Raw genomic sequence first — 24,091 nt, forward strand, 5'->3', positions numbered from 1 at the left:
TCAAGATCTCAGCAGACAGAAGCGGGATAGTCTTGCAGAAGCTAAAATGGGCAAGGCTGAAGCTAGAATTCTGAGCTGACAAGAACACGGCTGGAAATTAAGAGGGTTCTGGAGGTTCTTCAAGCGAAGAACTAGGTTTGATATCACAAATTTTAATATACCAAACATTAATTAGAAAATTTACCAAGGAAAACAGCCGTATGTTTTGAGAAGTTATTTTATTTAGACAGCCAGTTGTGGAATCTCAATAATGGCATCTTCAGGCCCCTATGCAATTCATATATTGACAATCAGATATATCATTACTTTCATAGTGGAGCCCTCAGTATCTGGATCCTGTGAATCCATCTCTGGAGTCTTTCCTTCGAAGACTTGAGGACAATTCCAGGTGTGTGGACAGGATCATTTTTATGCAAGATTATGCTCCTCCGCACATTGCATGGTCAGTGAAGCGGCTGTTGAAGAGACATTTCGAAATTGCTAAAATTATCAGCTGCCATTTTCCTAGAGCCTGGCTGTCCACGTCACCTGATCTTAGTCTATGTGACTTCTGGCTGTGGGGTTATATGAAAGGTGTTGTGTACAGTACTCCAGTTACTAAGATAGCTGAAATGGGGGCACGCTTTGTGCAACGCATTCTGAACGTGACCCCAGAGACACACATCTGTTGTGGGACATGCTGTTTCTTGATTTCATAATGCAGAGAACGGTGGACAGCATACTGAACATATCTTGCACCAGTCTGACGACGGTTAGAAACCGTCGTCATTTTGTTTTTCATGTGCTTTTTGATCCCAGGACAATTAAAAACCGATGTCATTTTGCTTTTTATAAGAGTTCTTGCTTGAGGAGAATCAAAACCGATTTTCCCCATCCGGTGTGGTACGATCTTGCTGTGATGGACGGACTTACCTATCATACAGTGTCGCAACTGTTGACTGCCGAACTTGTGCAGTGATGTACACTGAACAGTGCGAATGCTGTAATGCGTAACTCAAACCGTGTCTGTCGTATTGCAATTAATCTGACATTTGTAGCCGACCCCATTTACGATAATACGCTTACAGCGCCATATGTTGGTAAAACTTCCATTAATTCGTTTTTCTCTATGACATTTCTCCTGTGTCACTAATATGCTCTTCAAATTTGAGATCATTCTGAGCAATGGTTCCCTTTCTGCAGCATTTTGAAACTAGAACTTTCCACCGTTTCAAAAGGAAAAGGCCGTTTACTTCTCCTGGGTAAGTGATACAGGAGTGCGCTGTTGTTCAGGTACTATTGCACCAGGAATCGTCGGTAATCCGAGTCAGTGTACTGTTCGGCAAGACTGCCCAAAGAGCCACTCCCACTTGATTCAGTTTGAACCAGCGGATGTTAAATTACACCCACTGGTGTTCTAGCTATCAAACAGGTGGCACTATTAATCAGCAAGACACATTAACTCTGCTTGCTTTGTACCGGGTGATCAAAAAGTCAATATAAATTTGGAAACTGAATAAATCACGGAATAATGTAGATAGAGAGGTACAAATTGACACACATGCTTGGAATGACATGGGTTTTTATTAGAACCAAAAAAATACAAACGTTCAAAAAATGTCCGACAGATGGCGCTTCATCTGATAAGAATAGCAATAATTAGCATAACAAAGTAAGACAAAGCAAAGATGATGTTCTTTACAGGAAATGCTCAATATGTCCACCATCATTCCTCAACAATAGCTTTAGTCTTAATTCTGTCAGAGACAGCAAAGGACTTGGAAGAGCAGTTGAACGGAATGGACAGTGTCTTGAAAGGAGGATATAAGATGAACATCAACAAAAGCAAAACGAGGATAATGGAATGTAGTCAAATTAAGTCGGGTGATGCTGAGGGAATTAGATTAGGAAATGAGACACTTAAAGTAGTAAAGGAGTTTTGCTATTTAGGGAGTAAAATAACCGATGATGGTCGAAGTAGAGAGGATATAAAATGTAGACTGGCAATGGCAAGGAAAGCGTTTCTCAAGAAGAGAAATTTGTTAACATCGAGTATAGATTTAGGTGTCAGGAAGTCGTTTCTGAAAGTATTTGTATGGAGTGTAGCCATGTATGGAAGTGAGACATGGACGATAACTAGTTTGGACAAGAAGAGAATAGAAGCTTTCGAAATGTGGTGCTACAGAAGAATGCTGAAGATAAGGTGGGTAGATCACGTAACTAATGAGGAGGTATTGAATAGGATTGGGGAGAAGAGAAGTTTGTGGCACAACTTGACTAGAAGAAGGGATCGGTTGGTAGGACATGTTTTGAGGCATCAAGGGATCACAAATTTAGCATTGGAGGGCAGCGTGGAGGGTAAAAATCGTAGAGGGAGACCAAGAGATCAATACACTAAGCAGATTCAGAAGGATGTAGGTTGCAGTAGGTACTGGGAGATGAAGAAGCTTGCACAGGATAGAGTAGCATGGAGAGCTGCATCAAACCAGTCTCAGGACTGAAGACCACAACAACAACAACAGCTTTAGTCGAGGAATAATGTTGTGAACAGCACTGTAAAGCATGTCCGGAGTGATGGTGAGGCATTGGTGTCGGATAGAGATGTCGGTCGATCACGATACACTTGCGACTTCAGGTAACCCCAAAGCCAATAATCGCACGGACTGAGGTCTGGGGACCTGGGAGGCCAAGCATGACGAAATTGGCGGCTGAGCACACGATCATCACCAAACGAAGCGCGCAAGAGATCTTTCACGCGTCTAGCAATATGGTTTTTTTTTTTTGTTCTAATGAAACCCCATGTCATTCCAAGCATGTGTGTCAATTTTTATCTCTCTATCTACATTATTCCGCGGTTTATTAAGTTTTCAAATTTATACTGACTTTTTGATCACCCGGTACATTGCTCATACTTAACTGATAACGTTCTTCTGTTTGGAACGAGAACAAAATTTAATTTTTCACTATGGTGAATAGTTTGAAGTTTCTTACAAATCGTTTTATTTGTTATGATAACGTGTAGCTGTCACTCAACGATATAGATAGTGTCACGTGACTGTTCACTGCCCGGTCTTCTTGTGACTGTACATGCTCGTGACCATCGCTGCCAGCTAACAAATACAGTTACTAGATTCTGCCAAGTCTTTCTGTAATACAGCATAAGGAAAATCCAGCTTCTCGTAGCCCTATTACACGACCTCGTTCGAGCTCAGTGACGTGTTTATAATGCCTTAACAGCTTTCTTGACTAAAATTAACTCACCACGTTCACTCTCAAAGATAACTAACGCGCCCGACCATTAGAGCATGTGTCTAAAACAAACGTGATTTGCATCCTAATAGCAGTGGTAATAGCGCCACTCTTACGCGACTGCTGCGAAATTTGAATAGAGATCATCTTTCAGATGTAGAAATTTATGTCGACCGATTTTTTTTTCCATGAGTGTACGTATACGGCAAAAACACTCAATAAAGTATGATTAATAAAATGTAAAATATAGATGCAACGTGTCACTTAGCCTACTGGATAAAATTTGTAATATAGTTCATTAGAGGGTAGACAGCGTGATCGCAGGAAAACGATTTTTATTTACTCATTTATGACATCAGTAGCCTCTAAAATAACAGTTATAGATGAGCCATATAATTACAGCTACCGTGAACGGAAACAACGAGAATGATCAGTGTTTCGTATTCTTTTATTTTTAATCAGCATAATAGATTCATATTCGTACTTGTTTACTTTCAATGAATTCTACTGTTTTGTTTCTTTTTAATAAAAAGAAATACAAAGCTTGTGCTTATTCAATCAGTTCCCTCCTGATGGAAGCATTTAGCTCATACATATCATCTTTCTCGTGTCCCTATTTCGACATTTGAGTACTTCGGCAATTTTCGATCAATCATAAGCGCTATGGATTTCTTGGATCCCCCAAGCATTTGTGATATCCATATTCTTCTATCACCAACATCACATTATATCTAGATCAATCCATCGCTCACACAACTCACTTTAAAAACAAAAGTAATTCACACGAGCTGCGCGTTGTAGCTGAGCGGTGTCAGGCGCCTTGTCACGGCTCGCGCGGCTGCCCCCGTCGGAGGTTTAAGTCCTCCCTCGGGCATGGGTGTGTGTGTTGTCCTTAGTGTAAATTAGTTTAAATTAGATTAAGTAGTGTGTAAGCTTAGGGACCGATGACCTCAGCAGTTTGGTCTTATAAGACCTTACCACAAATTTTCCAAATTCACGCGAAACAGTGGACGAATGCGTTTTAGCCAAAGGAAACCGTTTTACTGTGTTTTAATCCTCTTATTTTAACATTTTATTGGCAATAAATTAGATGTCTGTACTTTTTAACATGATTTGGCTAAAGAACAGAAACATGGCAGCTGACAGCCCCCGCTCCCTCTCCCTCCCCCCCTCCCCCCTCCCCGCTGCTCTTAAAGGTTGGGGCGTGAATGAAATTATCATTATTTACGACAGCAATATTTACGACAGGAAACACACGAAGTTTATCAGAAAACGCTGTGTTCTAATATTGTGGTAGGAAGCTACCGACATTCGACTGTTCTCGCGAAATTCTGCGGAACAAGCTAAAAAGTAATTAGCAATTAGAGCGTTGATTTCATAACTATTAGTTCACGATGATTGCGTCTGAAGGATCAAAATAATACATAATGATATTTTCCTTCTCGATAGAAAAAACAACGTTATTCGCAACTGTGCAGCTTATTTAACTTGTGACGAAGTTTTGAGAGAACATATTACACAGTCATACATACCTGCGACTACTTTGTCGAGATAGGGCATACTGCTTATAGAATCATATGTGACTTGTCCCTCGTGCTGCTTGAGGACTGAATCAATCTCGTCCTGCAGACGCGCTTGGATGTCTGGGTGGTGAGCCAGCTCGTGGAGGGCGAAGCTCATGGCGGTAGACGAGGTCTCGAAACCCGCGGCGAAAAACACAAACGCCTGGGCTGCGACTTCGTCGATCGATAACTCTGAAAGAGATCGGCAACTTTTACATTTATCTCCCTATTTATAAAGTTTGGAGAACCAAAGTATGAACGTACGAGGGTAATCCCAAAAGTAAGGTCTCCTATTTTTTATAAGTACATAGTCCTGTTTATTTCTACAATGGTTTACATCAGTTTACAGCATAAACACTTAGCTATTTTTCGACATAATCACCATTTCTATCGATGCATTTTTGTAGACGCTGTGGCAGTTTTTGTATTCCCGTGTCATACCAGCTCGCCGCCATGCTGTTCAGCAAACTATGAACTTCTTCTTTCACCTCGTTGTCGGAGCTGAATCGCTTTCCAGCCAAATGTTCTTTTAACTTAGGGAAGAGGTGATAATCACTGGGCGCCAAGTCAGGCCTATAGAGTGGGTGGGTGATTATGTTCCACTGAAACTGTTGCAGGAGAGCAACGGTTTGCCGAGCGATGTGTGGGCGAGCGTTGTCATGGAGAATGTATACGTTCTTGCTCAACATTCCTCTTCTCCGGTTCTGAATTGCCCGTTTGAGTTTTTTCAGAGTCTCACAGTACCTGTCAGCGTTAATTGTGGTCCCAGTGGGCATAAAGTCGACCAACAATACCCCTTTCCGATCCCAAAAAACGGCTGTCATGACTTTACCGGCAGACCGTGTTTGTTTGAATGTCCGCGGCTTTGGCGAAGAAGGATGTCGCCACTGGCGTGATTGTTGCTTGGTCTCAGGTGTAAAGTGGTATGCCCAGGTTTCGTCACCCGTGACAACTGAGTCCATAAAGTTGTCCTGTTCGGCTGCAAGGCGGTGAAGAAATGCGCGGGAAGCATCAGCTCGTTGCCGCATGTGGTCCTCAGTCAGCATGCGTGGCACCTATCTTGCGCACACCTCCGGTAGTTCAATGTTGTTTCCGTTACAATTCTGTGAGCAGTGCTTCGTGGAACCTCAGGAGCCAACGTGCAGAGATCATCCAGGGTGATCCGCCGATCTTCACGCATGCTTTGCTCAACCTTCAACACTGTCTCCCCAGAAATTGACGGTCTCCCGCTCCTTTGTTCGTCGTGAATTTCGGTCCGACCAACTGCAAACTCTCTACACCACTCACGAACATTTTTCACACCCATGCACGACTCATACACTTCTGTCAATTGGCGATGGATTTCAATCGGCGAAGTGACCTTTGCGTTCAAAAAACGAATAACTGAGCGCAATTCGCATTTGGCGGTAACATCCAACGGGAGCTGCGTTCTCAACGGCTGCCAAGCCAAGACTGAGCGCCTCAGCGCGCCGTACGCATGTTTACACACAGCGCGTGAAGCACTCTTCATAACAGTGTGACCAATTGCCACAAAAACAGAGTTCTGTACTTATAAAAAAATAGGAGACCTTACTTTGGGATTACCTTCGTAGTATCCTTGGTCTGTTAGTAGAAGCTGTTCAGGCCGGAAAGTAAATACTGTTTCTTACGTTTTATAGTTCCATGTCCAGTATATCTACGAGGGCTATTCCGAAAGTAAGGTCCGATCGGTCACGAAATGGAAACGACTATGAAAATCCGATAAAGCTTTGCACAGATGTGTTGGGTAGTGTCTCTAGTATAACCCCAGTTAGCATCACGTCGCTCTTCTCATTTCTGAGCTCGCAGTGAGTGCGTAAAGATGTCTAGAAAATAGTGTCTGCCGCCAAGTACGGGGGCCTGGTGAGAAATTTCCCCTGAAGCTATGCAGCTAACATTACATAACTGTCGTGCTGTTTCGTCTTCAAGACAATTCTCAGCCGCATTCTGCAGGGGCAATGAAGATGCTCCTGCATCGTTTTCAAATGGAAATGTGAGAGTACCCACAATACAGCCCGTAATTGTCTCCCTCTGAGTTTCAGCTCTGGTCACATGAACCGCTGGTTATGAAGACAACATTTCGGCACAAGACAACGAGCCGTAGGCCAGCGTAGAGAATTGGCGGAGAGCACTGGCGGCTGCCTTCTATAGCGAGGGTATGGGAAAGTTGGTACAACGCTACGATACACGTCTAAGTCGGGTCGGCGACTATGGAGATAAGTAGCTGCAAGGTGTATCTAACTGTTGCAAATAAAACATTTTTGATTTTTACCGTGGTTTCCATTTCGCGACCTATCGGACCTTACTTTCGGAATAGCCCTCGTACATTTAATGTTCTCCACTTTAATCGTAATCGAACTAGAATCCACAAGACTTGACGTTTGGGCACATAATCCAGGAATCTAAATCATCATACCTGTTGATGGTTGACTGAGCTACCTCATGTCCACATGGTTTACTTAACGGCTGTGCTATGCGTCGATTCCTTAATTATGTGCCTGAAGAAGAAACCTTGTGCCTTTGAAATTGACTGCAATTAAAGCGGAAAGTAACAGATGGAGTTGTCAGGACACAGAAATAAAAATGGGAATATGTACTATCTTTTCCCGCTGTGAAAAGAAGTGGAGTGCATTCTATCATAGAAGATCGACGAATGCAAGAATTGTTATCTAATAATGACTTATGCTTTTAAAAATTGTGCTAGATCGCTGTACAAGAATCACGACTTCAGGCTGTTGATTAATTTTCTTCTGTATTTGTTCCTTAGCTGTCAATGCTTTTTGCCTACTGGGTTTCGGATCAACTGCTGCCGCAGTTCGCTTCTACGACTCTGTAGAGGAATCCGTCATTGGCTGTTTGTCGTCACACGCGGTAAACTGTGACGTCAGAACTATGCAAACACTAGTCGTGTACTGTAATACATTTCTCAACAATTTCGGAACTTACAGAGGAAAGCTGTGAAAGCTATCTATTTGCTATAACAGTGAACACCGCTGTTACAAGTATTCGTGTTTTCTGGTGTTACTTTCTTTTCCGCGTAATATTTGAACACTTGAATGTTCACACACACACACACACACACACACACACACACACACACACACACACACACACACACACAAAAGATGATGTATCTCATATTCAGATATTATTGACCTCATAAAGTTGCAAGAAAGAAATAAGATAAGGGCCTGATACCTTGTCGACATATTCGTTACAGGCCGAACACAGCTAACCTGGACTCGGGTGGGGAAGGATATAAAAGTTAACAACAGTTGCCTCTACCATATTGGCTCTCAAAGACGTAACATATTTCTTTAACAATAAACTGAAAAATTTTTTATATTATTTCTCAAGGCAACATCGCTTCTTCTCAACACATGCCAATCGTACTGGGATGAGTGAGGCGTAGCTAGAACGTTTTTTTTTTACCGGCTTCTGACATTGCAAATCGATTTAGCGCTAAAACGTATTATTTGTGAAAAATTGTGTAATGGAAGAGATTTATAGCTATCATAGGCTTCATGCCTATATTTTACGAAGCTAACGTATTAATCACGAATAAGAGACTCCTTTTCTCATATTACCTTATGACAAATACCTTTTTATTTATTTTAAAGTACTTATTAATTGGATAATTTGTGTACAGCATTGTCATAGATAATAACCGTGACCACTGCGGTAGTCCATTATCTCTGCTCGTCGTATAAGTTATTCTAACCGAATATACTTTTCGAAACGACAAACACATTTAGTCATTGTCGCCTAGATTGTGATTTAGCTGTTGTTACTATGGCATGTTGTGCTTACAAAAAGTGCTAAGTGAAATTAAAATCTCAAAAACAGTTAGAGGTTATTGTGGCCTTGATAATATGCATGGTAAGGAGCGAACATCATACTCTAACTCATACATTTATTTACTTATTGTATTTTATGTTATTTCCCATTAAACTTCTTTTAAAGAACGAGTAAATGGTAAAGCTTACGGTCGATAGAAATTGTAAGAACTAATAACAGTCAAATACTTCCATGAGTAGTAAATTAAATTTCTTTGCTTCTTTTATTTTGTGTTTGTTTTTGCTCATGAATTATTAACTTTTCAACAACAGGGCTGTGTAAATATTACTGTCATTAACAATAAATGACAAGCTTACGATGCCAAGGAAAAGAACAGCAGAAGCTGTTAGAGGCGTCGCTTGAAAAGGGTGGGTGCAGCTCAAACACCTGCTCGGAGAGAAAGGCGGCATTCCTGCAACTACCCTTATCCCAACAAGTACACGTGTTCCAAATACTGTCCTTATTTAAAAGTGCGAAAATTTCGCACAGGTCGCTGGTTTACGATGGACACGCAGTTTGCACATTGACGATGTATGTCCCATGTACGATTGCGAGTTCTGTTTCATTTACAGTGAGGGATGTAACGTATCTCGGTGACATAATGCCAAGCTAAGTGTCACATTCCTATTTCCACAATTACCAAGTATGTTGTACACTAATCTCGTAATGTGGCAGGGAGCTCCTGGTAGCAAGATTTCATCTTGTTAGAGAAACACTCAGTGGCAGACTGGCTTAGCCACACGAAAAAGATTTGTTAATGCAACGTTCGTATTGCCTGTGTATCCGAAGTGTTAATACATCAAACAGACCTTTCTGACAGATATCATTTGTATGACTGGTCGCGCTGCCCGCTGATATGACTGTACTTGCGAGGAGTAATCATTAAGTTTTAATTATCACCTCGAAAACATAAAATTACATAATTACTTTTCTTTTTGTTTTCTTACAGCTAGATGTCTGCAGTCATGGGACACAATGAAATGTTCCGCCACGGCACCGAAGACTGCCGCTTGAGGAGCCGTAACAGATCGATGCGGCACATTGATGTAGTGAAATATCGTGCCGTAATGCGTTTTCTGCACTTAGATGGGAAGACCGCCGCAACAATCCATGCTAGTTCGTGGTAGTGTGCGGAAGCAACGGTTCGTCATATGACGCGGTGATTAGATGGCACAGTCGCTTCCACTGTGGTCAAACAAGTCTGAATGACGACGAACGAAACGGTTGATCGTCTCTCTACCAAGAACCGTGAAATGCGAGACAAATATAGGCTCCCGTGTTCGAAGGCCGGCGTACCACCGTAGTGTCGAGAGAGGTAACAGTGAAAATTAGTCCCGGTTCAGCTTTCATCTTCTTGTACGACATTTTGAACATGCAAAGATCGCTGTCGGTTCGGTTCCGTGACTGATCACAAATTAAAAAAAAATTACACTCAACCGAAGTAGCAGCAGAAATATAGCTTTGCAGACACGAACTATGTTTTGTCGGACAGTTTGCTGTTTGATCACAAAGTTTCATTGTGGATGCACAAACAATGTCCTAACTCCTACGGGAATCAGAAATCTGCGGGTAGGGAGTTAATGGACGGGGGTCGTTCCTGTGTGCCGAGTGGGAAACTGGGAATTTGGGTCTGACGGAAAGTGTGTCCGGATGGCCGAAGCAGTTACGGCAACCGTTGGAGAAAAGCAGAGCGTCCAGGTTCGAGCTCCAGTGCGGCAGTAATTTCCAAGTCTCGCCGCTCCATTTGGCCTGCCCAGTAGCAGATTAACAACCTTTACTGTTTGCTAAAGCTGGATCACTAAACATACAATACAAAAAAAATTTCAGTAGTCAATTATTGTATCACAGATGTTTGCATTCACATCAGAAACATTTGGATTAAGGTCATAGAGATTATTGGTGATACATTTCACTCCGAGAGTATTCGCCATGGGGAGGGGGGGGGGGGGGGTGTACAGCGAAGATTTTGTCAGACTAGCAAGTTAACAATCCATTTAAGAAGGTAACCTCTAATTCCCAATTGTAAGCTGAGCTTGAATGAAACAAATAATTAGATTCAAAGGAAAGATTTTCAAAATCGCAGAAAACAGACTTTACCAAATTGAATAAAATAAATTCCAGTAAAAACAGAAAAACTGTGGACTGACAGAGCCCTCGCCAGATGTAAAGGAGGCAGCGTTAATAGTGTGGAGACCCAGGGAACTGTGCTCTCTAAGTGTGCAGAATGCAAAGCTCGCCTATCTGTTTCTCACCACATTTCCTTTCTGTTCCTTCCACCCGATTTTTTCGCGTACGAAAATGTATCAGCTGTGTTAGGCCACCTAATCTGCATGGACGAGTGCTACGTGTATCGCTATAGCCTCGATACAAAATAGTAAAGCAAGCAGTGGAAACATGGGGATTTACCACAGCAGTAACTCACTAACCATCAGGCAATGTTGTGCTGACTGTGTTTTGCGATTCTCATGGTGTGCTGCTAACAGATTATGTTCAAAATAGGCAAACGGCCACAGGAGCAAAGTACCGAAATATCCTGACTAGAAAAGGGCACCCATACCCGGCGCCCCAACCCCGCCCTCTCCCTGTCTCTCGGGGAAACGTGTAGTCACCTGTTTTACTTTCACTAAAATGATTTAAAAGACGGTAGTAGGCAGGTTTTTAACAGGTTCGTAACCAGAACTGTTTTATGGCTAACTACAAGTCTTCACTCGTCTTCCAAAATATTAAAAATTTTTACAATTTGTACAGAAACCAGATGGCAGTTATAAGAGTCGAGGGACATGAGCGGGAAGCAGTGGTTGGGAAGGGATTGAGACAGGGTTGTAGCATCTCCCCGATGCTATTCAATCTGTATATTGAGCAAGCAGTAAAGGAAACAAAAGAAAAATTCGGAGTAGGTATTAAAATCCACGGAGAAGAAATTAAAACTTTGAGGTTCGCCGATGACATTGTAATTCTGTCAGAGACAGCAAAGGACTTGGAAGAGCAGCTGAACGGAATGGACAGTGTCTTGAAAGGAGGATATAAGATGAAAATCAACAAAAGCAAAACGAGGACAATGGAATGTAGTCGAATTAAGTCGGGTGATGCTGAGGAAATTAGGTTAGGAAATGAGACACTTATAGTAGTAAAGGAGTTTTGCTATTTGGGGAGCAAAATAACTGATCATGGTCGAAGCAGAGAGGATATAAAATGTAGACTGGCGATGCCAAGGAAAGCATTTCTGAAGAAGAGAAATTTGTTAAAATGAGTATAGATTTAAGTATAAGGAAGTCGTTTCTGAAAGTATTTGTATGGAGTGTAGCCATGTATGGGAGTGAAACATGGACGATAAGTAGTTTGGACAAGAAGAGAATAGAAGCTTTCGTAATGTGATGCTACAGAAGAATGCTGAAGATTAGATGGGTAGATCACATAACTAATGAGGAGGTATTGAATAGAATTGGGGAGAAGAGTAATTTGTGGCACAACTTGACTAGAAGAAGGGATCGGTTGGTAGGAAATGTTCTGAGGCATCAAGGGATCACCAATTTAGTATTGGAGGGCAGCGTGGAGCGTAAAAATCGTAGAGGGAGACCAAGAGATGAATACACTAAGCAGATTCAGAAGGATGTAGGTTGCAGTAAGTACTGGGAGATGAAGAAGCTTGCACAGGATAGAGTAGCATGGAGATTTGCATCAAACCAGTCTCAGGACTGAAGACCACAACAACAACAACAACCACCCTTAAGTCCAGCCTTCCTCCCCCCGCCCTACAAACCACCTCATGGGCATTCATGTGACCAGGTTATGGGAGGCTACGAAGACGGAGCATTGCGGAAAGTTATCCAAGGGGCTGTTTTTTTTGTAACGTCGCATCTTGTTCTGCATAGGAGACAGACACACATGATACCTTTTTGTGGTATGAAAATTTGCGTTTATATATCTCTTAAGCGAAAGGCCTTGCCGCAGTGGTAACACCGCTTCTCGTCAGATCACCGCAGTTAAGCTTTGTCTGGCTGTGTTTGCAGTTCATGTCTACCGAGCGTTGTTGGCAATCGGGGTGCAGTGAGCCCTTGTGAGGCAAATTGAGGAGTTGCTTGACTGAGAATTAGCGGCTCGCGTCACGAAAACTTACAATGACCAGGGGAACGGTGCGCAGACCACATGTCCCTTCATATCCGCATCCAATGACGCCTATCTCCTGAGGATGACACGGCGGTCGGTCGGTACGGATGGGCCTTTGGAGGCCTGTTCTGATATAGGATTTATGTCTTCTTTTCGCATGTGCTTTGCACTGAGTAGTTACGAAAGCAGAATCGAGAGACGCGCTGTATGCGAGTGAATGTAAACACTGGACGAATTTCGCAGGTGAATGTGAACGTAGAGCTCCTACGTCAATCAGATGCCCCTATTTTTGTTTACATTGTGGTACGTAAAGCAAAGAGGTGTTAAATAAATGAAGAACCTGAGGACGTTACTTACTCCAGGCGTCTGCCTCTGTCTCCTTGTGTTCTCCGCCCTTGCGGCTGTCGACGCTTCCCTCGTTCTTGAGCTGGATCATCAGCTGCATGAAGTCGTTCCTCGTTATGTTGTTCTCCTCCCTGTACTTCACTGTCTCCCTCACCATCCCGCGGAAGTACTCCGAGATGACTGAAATATTACTTTGTATCCTGCGAGAAAAGGAACAAATTGTAATTAATGATTTGCTCGTTGTATTAAACAACAACTATAATCTCCCTTGCTAACGTGTCCATGAGATCAGCACACATCAGCACCAATGATCTCACATTGGTATCACTTTTGAGATGTGTGTGTGTGTGTGTGTGTGTGTGTGTCACGCCAGAAGGCACCTCTAAGCGGGGAGAGATATCAAAAATGGTTCAAATGGCTCTAAGCACTATGTAACTTAACATCTGAGGTCATCAGTGCCCTAGATTTAGAAATACTCAAAATGTTCAAATGTGTGTGAAATCTTATGGGACTTAACTGCTAAAGTCATCAGTCCCTAAGCGCACACACTACTTAATCTAAGTTATCCTAAGGCAAACACATACACCCATGCCCGAGGGAGGACTCGAACGTCCGCCGGGACCAGCCGCACATTCCTTGACTGCAGCGCCTGCGACCGCTCGGCTAATCCCGCGCAGCTTAGAACTACTTATGCCTAATTAACCTAAGGACATTACACACATCCATACCCGAGGCAGGATTCGAACCTGCGACCGCAGCAGCAGCGCGATTCCGTATATAAGCGCCTAGAACCGCTCGGCCACAACGACCGGCTGGAGAGGGAGAGAGAGAGGGTGAGAGAGAGAGAGAGGGGGGGGGGGGGGGAAGCGGGCGACGAAAGGGTAACGTGGAGTTGATATTTGTTTCCGCGTGGCGGCAGAGAGTGGAGAAACGCCTTTCATGTTACGAAGCCTTAAAAACTATTGCTGCAGGCAGCAATGAGCAAAACTGCGTCGCCAGAGGGCAGTCACCTCGCTGTCTGAGGAGAGCAATTCCCGTCCACCACGAGAAAATGTCCCAAAAAATGCTACCTCTCATTGGTTGTAGGTGGTTAGTACAGTGGGAAGCGCAGGTTGGTTGAAATTAGGGCAGCCTTGCAACGTGAGGGACATTATAGTCGTATCACTTCACCCTTTTTGTTTTAGCAATGTAAACGATATGTACATACTACTCCAGAAATAATCTTCCATTTTCTTGCGAACCGCGCGCTTTTTCGAAACGTCTTCGCAGATTATAGCTGTGTGTCACACCAGGGCTCGAACCCAGAAGCTTGAATTTTGCAGATATTGCTCTTTCTGACTGAGCTATTCAGACACGACTCAGGCTTCATTTCCGGCAGTGCTCTCCTACTTTCGAAACTTGAAAGACTCTCTCCTGCGCAGCTTTCTGGAGCGGCACTCTTGGAGGTGACGTTCCAGGTTCGGGTACAACTCAAGCATCCAGATTCAATCTGCCAGGAAGTTGTGAAGTCATATTGTCCAGAAACTCCGAACAAACACCGAGAAAACCGGAGTGTGATGCTGGACGGCCGACGATTACAGGTGTTAGAAATACCCGAGCTATTCGCATACTAATACTTTTGGCAGGGTGAGATGTGACGTGACAAGTGCTTCCAAGTGGCGGACGGAGGAGGGAGACGGTGTGGTGGCTTTAATAGGCTTGTCGAGAGGCGCCATGCTCGACTGCCACAAAAAAAATGTTCAGATGTGCGTGAAATCTTATGGGACTTAACTGCTAAGGTTATCAGTCCCTAAGCTTACATACTACTCAACCTAAATTTTCCTAAGGACAAACACTCACACCCATGCCCGAGGGAGGACTCGAACCTCCGCCGGGACCAGCCGCACAGTCGACTGCACACTAAGAGGTGATTGCATGTTTCGCGCCGGCCGGAGTGGCCAAGCGGTTCTGGGTGCTACAATCTGGAACCGCGCGACCGCTGCGGTCGCAGGTTCGAATCCTGCTTCGGGCATGGATGTGTGTGCTGTCCTTAGGTTAGTTAGGTTTAAGCTGTTCTAAGTTCTAGGGGACTGATGACCAAAGAAGTTAAGTCCCATAGCGCTCAGAGCCATTTGCATGTTTCGCTGTGTTGGCCACGAGGACGAAACTTATAGAGGGACTTTCGGTATCACGATCTTGATTCGTTGCCAACGCACTTGAAATGGTGAAAGTGTATCGAGTCATCATCTCGTTTTCTTAGCGCGTGATTTAAAGTTTCCCACACTGTTTTTGTTTCGTGATAAACAGAACTGGTTTCATTGCATTGTGATGTGACTATGACTTCTTCTGTGTATCGTTTTGTAAATATGTTGCTAGTTTTCTGCTTGATTTGTGCTCGTGTCCATAGTACTGGGAGAAGTAAATGATTCCTCAGTTGTGTTTGTTTCATATAAAACAGAATCTTCTTTCGTCAGTTGGTGTTCTGTGGACTTATTTACAATACAGGAGTTCCTGTGTTGCTCAGAAGTACAATGCAATGTTTCTTCGGACATGCATGCATGTCAAAAGGAGGAGGCACTGCGGTGACTACCGCCATTATGAAATACATGGAATGTATTTGCAGTTGCGAACGTGGGTAACCGTCAGATGTACATATAATGGAATGACGACAGTAAAAATTTGTGCCGAACTGGGACTCGAACCCGGATTTCCCGCTTATATCGAAGGTGCGCCTTACCATTAGGCTATCCGAGCACGTTCCAAGTACAAACCCAAACTAATATATGTTATGAACCACGTGTCTACAACCTGCAGTCGTACATCCATTATGTATGTTCTCATACAGGCGAGACATTTTAATTGAAAGTCGCTTGCCTGGTGTCGGCAGATGAATACGACATTCCAGTGCCCGTGTTGTTCAGAACGGTGCAATGTTCCATCGCACATGCAAGCCGATTTTACTTTATTAGATAGTAATCATTAAAGTCATTATTTGGCATAACAGTACTGGGAGAAGCTTATGGGTCACTCCCACTGTAGGCAACCCCAGAATGAGTGACACGACGTTACAGCACAGTCAGCACTCACATGTCGTGCACATACGCTGATGAAATTGGAATATGTTACACCGTCAACATCTTGGTCGAATGCTGCCAAACTGAGACTCCAGTATTTCCATGCCTGCAGGATAAGTTGATTAAAATGTCATCCTTATGGGGTCATATTTCAGTACTTTCCGCACAGAAGAAAACAGTTCCTATGGATTAAGATTGGTGGAGTACATGATGGTCGTTAAGTGGGTCCAGTGTTGCTAGAACGTTACAGAGGGACATCGAAACATAGCATACCCACAAGACCAGCATGAAATGTAAGTGCCAATGTTGAGTAATATTAGAGGATATAATACACAATACTGATGGTGTTTACAATACAAATGGATGTTTCATATTCGTAATTTATTCTTAATCCCTATTTTGTCTTTTACTGTTACATTGGGTATCTTTCAATTTTGATTATTTCTCTGTAATTTTTCTTTCTATTGTACTCATGATTCAGTATATCGACAAATTAATAATACCAATCAATAATAAGCTCTTGTAAAGCAATATATTGTTAACATCACTTACTTTCCCTAAAAACAGATCTATCTGTAAAAGTCATGTTTACTAAAAGGCTTAACACACTAATTAATATTAAAATTCTTGTGCAAGCCCTTAGTAAGTAACAAAACTGTTAAATGGAGAGAAGCGAAAAGCAAGTGTATGAGGTTTTACAAGACTTCACTCGACTTGCAGGATGTTTTGAAAGGCGACAGGCGAATCTACGCTATCGCCCTCACAACAATCACTTTAACTAGTAAACCTTTTACCTGACTACCTGCCCCATGCGTCTTCTAAACTGATTTTGTCCTTTAACTTTGTAGGTTGTTCATAGCATGCATTAAAGGTTATCACAGTTATCAGAATCTAAATGAACTTGCATGCTGAAATAGTATTAATGAAATGGTGGCACTGTCAATATTTTTGTCAGCTGTTAATGGATGATTAATATATCAACACGGGATTGATCTTTTATAAAAGTTATAACACAAGTTTGAGTGACTGTTGGAAGATACGAGACGACTTAGACAAAATTTCCTGTTGGTGCGATGAATGGAAGCTAGCCCTGAATGAGGAAAAATGTAAGTTAATGTGAATGAGTGGGAAGAACAAACCTGTAATGTTCGGATACAGTACGTGCCGAAAATGTGGGTTACGGACGGAAAAGACCCACCGTGGTTTAGGAAATTGGAAAAAAAGCGCAGGCGACGCCTGTATATAAAAAGGGTAGAAGGACGGATCCTCAAAATTACAGTCCAATACCCTTAACATCGGTTTTTTGCAGGGGAAGACGAAAGTAGACTTCAGTTTATTGGGAGAATTTTAGGAAAGAGTGGTTCACGTGTAAAAGAGACCACATATAGGTTGCTGGTGCGACCTACTCTTCAGTACTGCTCTAGTGTTTGGGATCTGCACCACGTTGGTTTGAAGGAAGATATTGAAGCAATTCAGAGATGGGCTGCAAGAATTGTTACCAGTAGTTCGCACAAGATGTAACTGTTACGGAGGTGCTTTGGGAACTCAAATGGGAATCTCTGTAGGGAAGGCGACGTTCTTCTCAAGAAATACTATTGAGAAAATTTAGAGAACCGGTATTTGAAGCTGACTGCCGAACGATATCACTGCCGCCAGCATATATCGCGCATACTGACCACGAAAATGAGATACGAGAGTTTAGGATTCATACGGAGGCGTACAAGCAGACGTTTCTCCCTCGCTCTATTTGCGAGTGGAACTCTCCAACTCTTGCAATCGTGGTGAAGGGAGCTATTGCACGTGACAAGAGGGCTGGTTTCGTCATTGTGGCTTGGTAGATCCCCAGTATGTTGTAAGAATGGTAAACCCTTTTGTCATATCCTTCATAACCGGAGTGTTGTTCACATCGTTGATGGGCTGCTTGCTCATAATGCAAGCGTGAGAGTATATGGGAAAACACACTTCATATCACCCTCCCCTCAGCTAACTTCATGGTCTGGCACAGCACATTTTGTGTATCGCAGGGGACAACATTCAGAAAGTGTCTGCTACCCTATCACAACAAATACCACATTGTCCATCCCTGTGGCCACACCTCACACCAATGCTGATGGCGGACATCAGTTCGAGTTGAATAAAAATTTAATTATTTAATACTCGTTATGTGACGTACCTCTCCATACCGTTTGACAAATACCGGACTGATGTTTCGTGGTGTTACACTTCCCATTTACATCAGTGCATAACGACCGAAACTGGTACAGGATACGAAAAGTGGCAGTTTTGGAGCTTACCTTAGTAGCGTCAAAAGTTTGGGATTTATAGAGCTGATAAGTGTGTTCAGGGTGTTCAGCGGACCCTGCGAGAAGATGCGCCGCCCCCACTGGCGGAACTCGTTCTCCGGGTCCCGCTGGGAGTCGACCTGGATGCCGAAGGCGACGGACGCGACGACGTCCGTGGTGTAGCGGGCGCTCAGCTCCCGCATCTCGATCACCTCCCCCCGTGTCGCCGGCTCCTCCAGAGCCTTCACCATCTCGCGGCCGCAGTCTGCCATCGTCTACAAGGACACAGGAACGTTTCGTTACTGACAGCAAGTTTTGTGGCCGTAGCTTTCCGCAGATATTTCTCCCAAATTCAAAACTTACCATATCTCACATACGTGAATCCATCAGTTCGAAGACGTACTGTACCTCAAGAATTAAATTTACAAGATGTACATAAAACGTTCTTTATTCTTAACTACTGATGATTATCAGCTCAACATATTCTTGAAGGTAGATTACATTGTACTTGGATGGTAAGCATATTTCATTATGATCAATTTATTGGTGTTTTGACTGATGAAAGTGAAGTTTGAAATAATGGAATAGTTTGTTTTGTATTGGTGAAGGTTGATCAAAATAATTGTGGTAAAGCTTATGATGTTTTTGGCAGAATTAAATGGTGTATTATTCAAGGAAGATGAAGATTTAAGTAGTGAAATTAATCTTGGAGAGGTTTCATTGATGAGGTTGTTACTTGGGAGAAAGGAAAGAGTGTATTTGATATTGGAAACGATTGTAAAACTAGGGATTGTGATGAGGATTTAAATTCAGCAGATAATTTACAGATAAATCAGGAGAATTTAGAAATTGGTGATGAGGAGTAAAATGACTTAGAAGATAATTTTAACAAAGAATGGTACATCAAGGAAGAAAGTAAATATTGTATTAATGACTTGAGAGGGTACAGAAAAGTAGAGAAGACAGTGCCTCACTTGTGGGCTCCGGAAAAAGAGGTTTTGAAAGGAAAAAAGATGAGATGAAAGTGAACGAAAGGTTTAATGAATTTTTTAATTGAGATAATGAGATTGAGGGTTAGTCGAAAATTGCAACGTGTACCGCAAATTTGGAGGAGAAAGGAAGGGACATCGAAAATGATCTTTTAAGGGAGAAGTGTTTAAAGAGGAAAGAAATAATACATATTCACCCAAGAATAGATATCAATATGGGTAACGAAAAAATAAGTGTGATCCTCAATTCTGATAGTGATGTGTTGGCCATTTCGTAAAATTCTGTGAATGGAAATAAAAACAGGAAATTAGTAATTTTTCTGGTCACTACTGTTGAGAATAAAACTGTAACTGGTGGACTGAGTAAACCTATAAAAAATGAAATGCATTTAGATTTTACGTGTAGTGCATGTTGTTTTAGTATGAAGCTTTTTACAGTTAACAGGTTAGTTAAAGATGACGTACTGGGTACAATTTTTTGGTGCAAGCACAAAACTTTTCTGAATTGTGTACAGAAATATCTTGAATTTGAATTAAAAAGTAAAAGACAAAAAGTGGAATCTAAAAATTTTTTAACTGGAGACTAGCGAACTGAACATACAGGAATCAATGAAGATTGAGATAACTATTCTATGAATAATCAAATAAAATAAATAACTGGGTCGTTTCAAAATATTTCCAACTTGAAAAAAGACAAATTCTGTAATCTGTAGAGTTGGTATGATGACATTTTCTCAGACAAAAAAAAGTTCAAATGTGTGTGAAATCTTATGGGACTTAACTGCTAAGGTCATCAGTCCCTAAGATTACACACTACTTAACCTAAATTATCCTAAGGACAGACACACACACCCATGCCCGAGGGAGGACTCGAATCTCCGACGGGACCAGCAACACGGTCAGTGACTTTCTCAGGCAAGTCTGGTAAATTTTGAATATTTTATTACGATGAGATTACATAAGCCTATCACAGCAAAGCCGTATGTAATTGCTATTGTTGGTTGAGTTCCTGTGTGAACCAGATTAAAGCAAATGCTAGAATGGGATACTGTGGAACAATGTAGGAGTCGTTATTGTAAAACAGTTCCAATAGTTAAAAAGAAAGGTAATTCAGTTAGAATAGTATTAGACGCTTCCAAATGGGATGTCATTGTAAGAGAACTCCATCAGTCAGGTAACATGGAAGAACTCTTATAGAATTTTAGGAATGTAAAACCGATATCGAGTGTCGATTGGGTCTCTGACTTTTGGAAAATTATGTTGGCTGAAGAGAACAGTTGACTCAGAGATTTTTCATTTTAAGGGTGAATTTACCGTTTCAAAGTTGTGCCGTTCGGATTAACGGTATCAGCTGCGGTTTTTGTGAGAGTGCTAAGCCACATATTTCGAGTTCGACTGATAAGAAAACTTGGGGTCTATGTGGACGATATTTTAATAGCTACGGAATCTGGGTGTCAGCATTGTGAGTTTCTGGAAGAAGAGCTCTTAGTCTTAAACAGGGGAGGAATGACTTTAAAACTTGATAAATGTGAATTTGTTAGAGCATAAATTCAGTTTTTAGATCATAAGCAGTGAGAAAATTAAAGCAATTTCGGAGTGCAAGAGCCCAACTACCAAGACGCAATTAAAGTCATATCTAAAGTTGTGTAGTTTCTACTGAAAATTTCTGAGTGATGGGGGACTGAATAAACCTATGTAAACCTCATTCTGGAAACCTATGTAAACTTCTGAAAAAGAACTCGACATGGATATGAAGGATAAGTCTGACAGAGAATTCCTAGTCATGACAGACAGTCTAAGTTTAACTTGTACTACCCCAACATGTTGTCAGCTTTGAACAGTTCAGATTATGTCATCGGATGTGAGGTATTCCAGAAAAAGTAGATGGAAGAAAGATAGAACACAGAAGTGTGGCTTTCGCCAGCCGTATGTTAAATAAATCCCAGTGCGCTTCTAGTATCTCTAGCTTAATAAAGTTCTGGATGTTTTTAGAGGGTCGCAAGATGACTGTACTATTCGACCATAATACACTTGGTTTCCTGATGGATTGTAGGTTGATAAACGTACGTCTTGTGCGTTGGGCGATGTTTTTGGTGCAATTTAGTTATACCAGCCGGTCTGGAGGGTGAATATTAATAAACTGACAAACTGCAGAGACGGCTTTCTGACTGAAGTGGAGGAAAAAGGGTCCTATGATCATGTGTCCAGAAATGCGTCGCTGCCACAGTAGATGGCCCTGACGAATGACAGTTTCTTTGACCAGGCGCCATGTTTTACCCGTATGTTGGAGGTGTTACGGATAGTAGCGGCTGTTATGCTGGATACACATAATCGTACTTTGGCTTACACCATTTTGGCGGGCCACTGGCCTGAAACTTGTACTAAGTTTTGTCTGAATGTCCTGTAGAACCTGGTCCTCCAAATGTGATGTACGCGCAGTCTGCCGCCTCCGTATACGTTCGTCTGTCTGAAAGGACCCATGATCACACAAACGTCCAAAAAGGGCTTGAAACGTTGTGCATTGTCGTTGCTGTCTGTGAAGATACTTGCTTTGATATATACATGCTCCTCTCGACCGTTTCCATCTGCCTAGCCGTACACAAACACCATCTCGGCTAGTTCCCGATATGAATACCAGATGATATTGCTTGCAGTACGCTGCGTCTATCACACAGCCTGCAGTACACAAGGAACACACGTCACGTGGTCAGAGGAACTGTCACTCGTCAGCTCTATCTAACGTGACAACGATGCATTTCCGGACACATGTTCATAGGACCTTTTTTCCTCCATTTCCAATGAGGAACCCGTCCATGAAGTTCGTCGGTTTTATTAATGATCACTCTGTATAAAAGGCAATGAGAACAGCATCGCAGATGCACCGGCGTGTCCACAAGCTGGGGAAGATGTCGATGATGAGGAAGAAGCAAACGAAGAGTTTCAAGGAGTAGTTGGGGAAAGAGAGATTCGTGCAATGTGTAGCGAAATGCGATGAATACAAAATCATGACCCAGAACTGAAATCTATTAAAGCAAATTTTGGTATTAAGCGATGCGAAAAGATACCTCACTATTATAAAATTTGTAAGGGTGTCCTGTTTCGTAGGAAGGATGAGAAAAGGAATTGTGTAGATTACAGTTCCCAGAAAAGTGTGTTGAGCACCTAATAGATCATGTGTATTTAAGTTATGGGCATTACGGGGCATAAAAGTGTAGAGAGATAATAGGTGAGTATGTGCACATGAACATTTTAGCCAGACAGGTGTGCGCACAGTTGGCCGCTGGTGACTAATGCCAGTGGGCGAAACAGTGCCCTATCCTACACTAGAGAGAAATGCAAAGTATCATCCCTAGCAAAGTTGGGGACAATTCCGGGCTACTCCCAGCCGTCCAGCCGTTTGTGGTGGCGCGATAGTAGTGGGTATATTTTCTAAATTTATTAAATTATGTCTGATATTGGAAGCAAATATCAAAACTCTGATCACCAAACTCGAAAAGGATTTCTTTACTAAAGTAATAAAAACAGAGAGGTAGTTGTTTGGCAATTTATCGCAGTTTACTTCTAGTATGTGGAATGGTTTTTTGAACATTCTAGGCATCAGACACATTAAAATATCAGTATATCATCCACCTAGTAACACTTGTGAATGCTGTATGAGGGAAACTGGCCGCCTGTGTAAGATATATGCAAACGCGACACGTTCCAAATGGACGGTATGTATACACTAATTTAATAACGCAAATTAAATAACGCTAAAAGTAATGCAACAGAGAACTCTTTGTCTTTTGAAGTAGTGGCTGAAAGCAGACCAGCGTTCTTGTTTACGAACGTTTTGCAATTTCCACGACGCGGATCACTATCGGCAGCTGAGAGAGATAGGGGAGTAAAGGCTCGTGAGGAGAAGACGGCAGAAAAAAGCAGCATTATGGGCGATATAAGGGAATTAAATGCGAAATTGGGGAGTGTGTTTTGGTGAAGGCTAGGCAGCTGGCTCACCTGGAACATCATCTTCATCTTCCCAGATGTAAACGTGGGCGTCAGCTTCACGCGTAGCCTCCGCCACTTGTTCCCACGCAACGCTAAAAGATGTTGGGACAGAGGTTCTTTTCGGTTTATTGGTGCCGCTCTGTCCTGGAAAGTCCAAAAATCCTTGACGAGAAGGCTGCGGATCAAATCTGGGTCCACTACCACTAAGGTCGGTCGCTTGAAGAAGTATATTCCGCCGAAACGATTGCCTGAAAGAATATAGAATTTTTAAGTACCGGACACGAATATACTGTGTCTAAAATGAATATCCGTTCAATTTATTAACACAACCGTACTCTAAAAATCACGGTGAAGTTCATGGCAGGAAACTATTTACAAATACGCTACCACGAACAAAAAATTTAATAACTTTCACTGTGTATAATCCATTAGCCTCTGTGCCGTGGTTTGCAGCTATGGGAATGTTCACTGTTTTTCCTGTGGTCGTTTATGAACGACCATTTTTTCTGCCATGATGAAAGATACTGACTGCTAACTCAGTATAGGTAATTTAGAGGCACTTATGAAGACTTGCCATGTGTTTGTTTACCGAGCTTCATAAACTTCATTAAAATATGATTCATTTACTTATTTACTCGGTCTCATTTAGGGCCCCAGTCCTATCATTTAGTATACATGAGTGT

General features: G+C 42.3%; 1 protein-coding gene across 1 annotated transcript in view; it reads right to left on the reverse strand.

Moving 5' to 3' along the window:
• LOC126263067 (cytochrome P450 6k1-like) overlaps window positions 1-24,091 on the reverse strand; it is a 61,857-nt gene that overhangs the window by 21,601 nt on the left and 16,165 nt on the right. The window contains exons 3-6 of the mRNA XM_049960050.1: window positions 23,418-23,656; window positions 18,445-18,707; window positions 13,110-13,297; window positions 4,761-4,982 (exon numbers count right to left, since the gene is read on the reverse strand). Coding sequence (XP_049816007.1) covers window positions 4,761-4,982; window positions 13,110-13,297; window positions 18,445-18,707; window positions 23,418-23,656 — 912 coding nt within the window. The remainder of the gene's footprint in view (window positions 1-4,760; window positions 4,983-13,109; window positions 13,298-18,444; window positions 18,708-23,417; window positions 23,657-24,091) is intronic.

Source organism: Schistocerca nitens, chromosome 6 (assembly GCF_023898315.1).
Source record: "Schistocerca nitens isolate TAMUIC-IGC-003100 chromosome 6, iqSchNite1.1, whole genome shotgun sequence".
In the NCBI taxonomy this organism is placed as follows: domain Eukaryota; kingdom Metazoa; phylum Arthropoda; class Insecta; order Orthoptera; family Acrididae; genus Schistocerca; species Schistocerca nitens.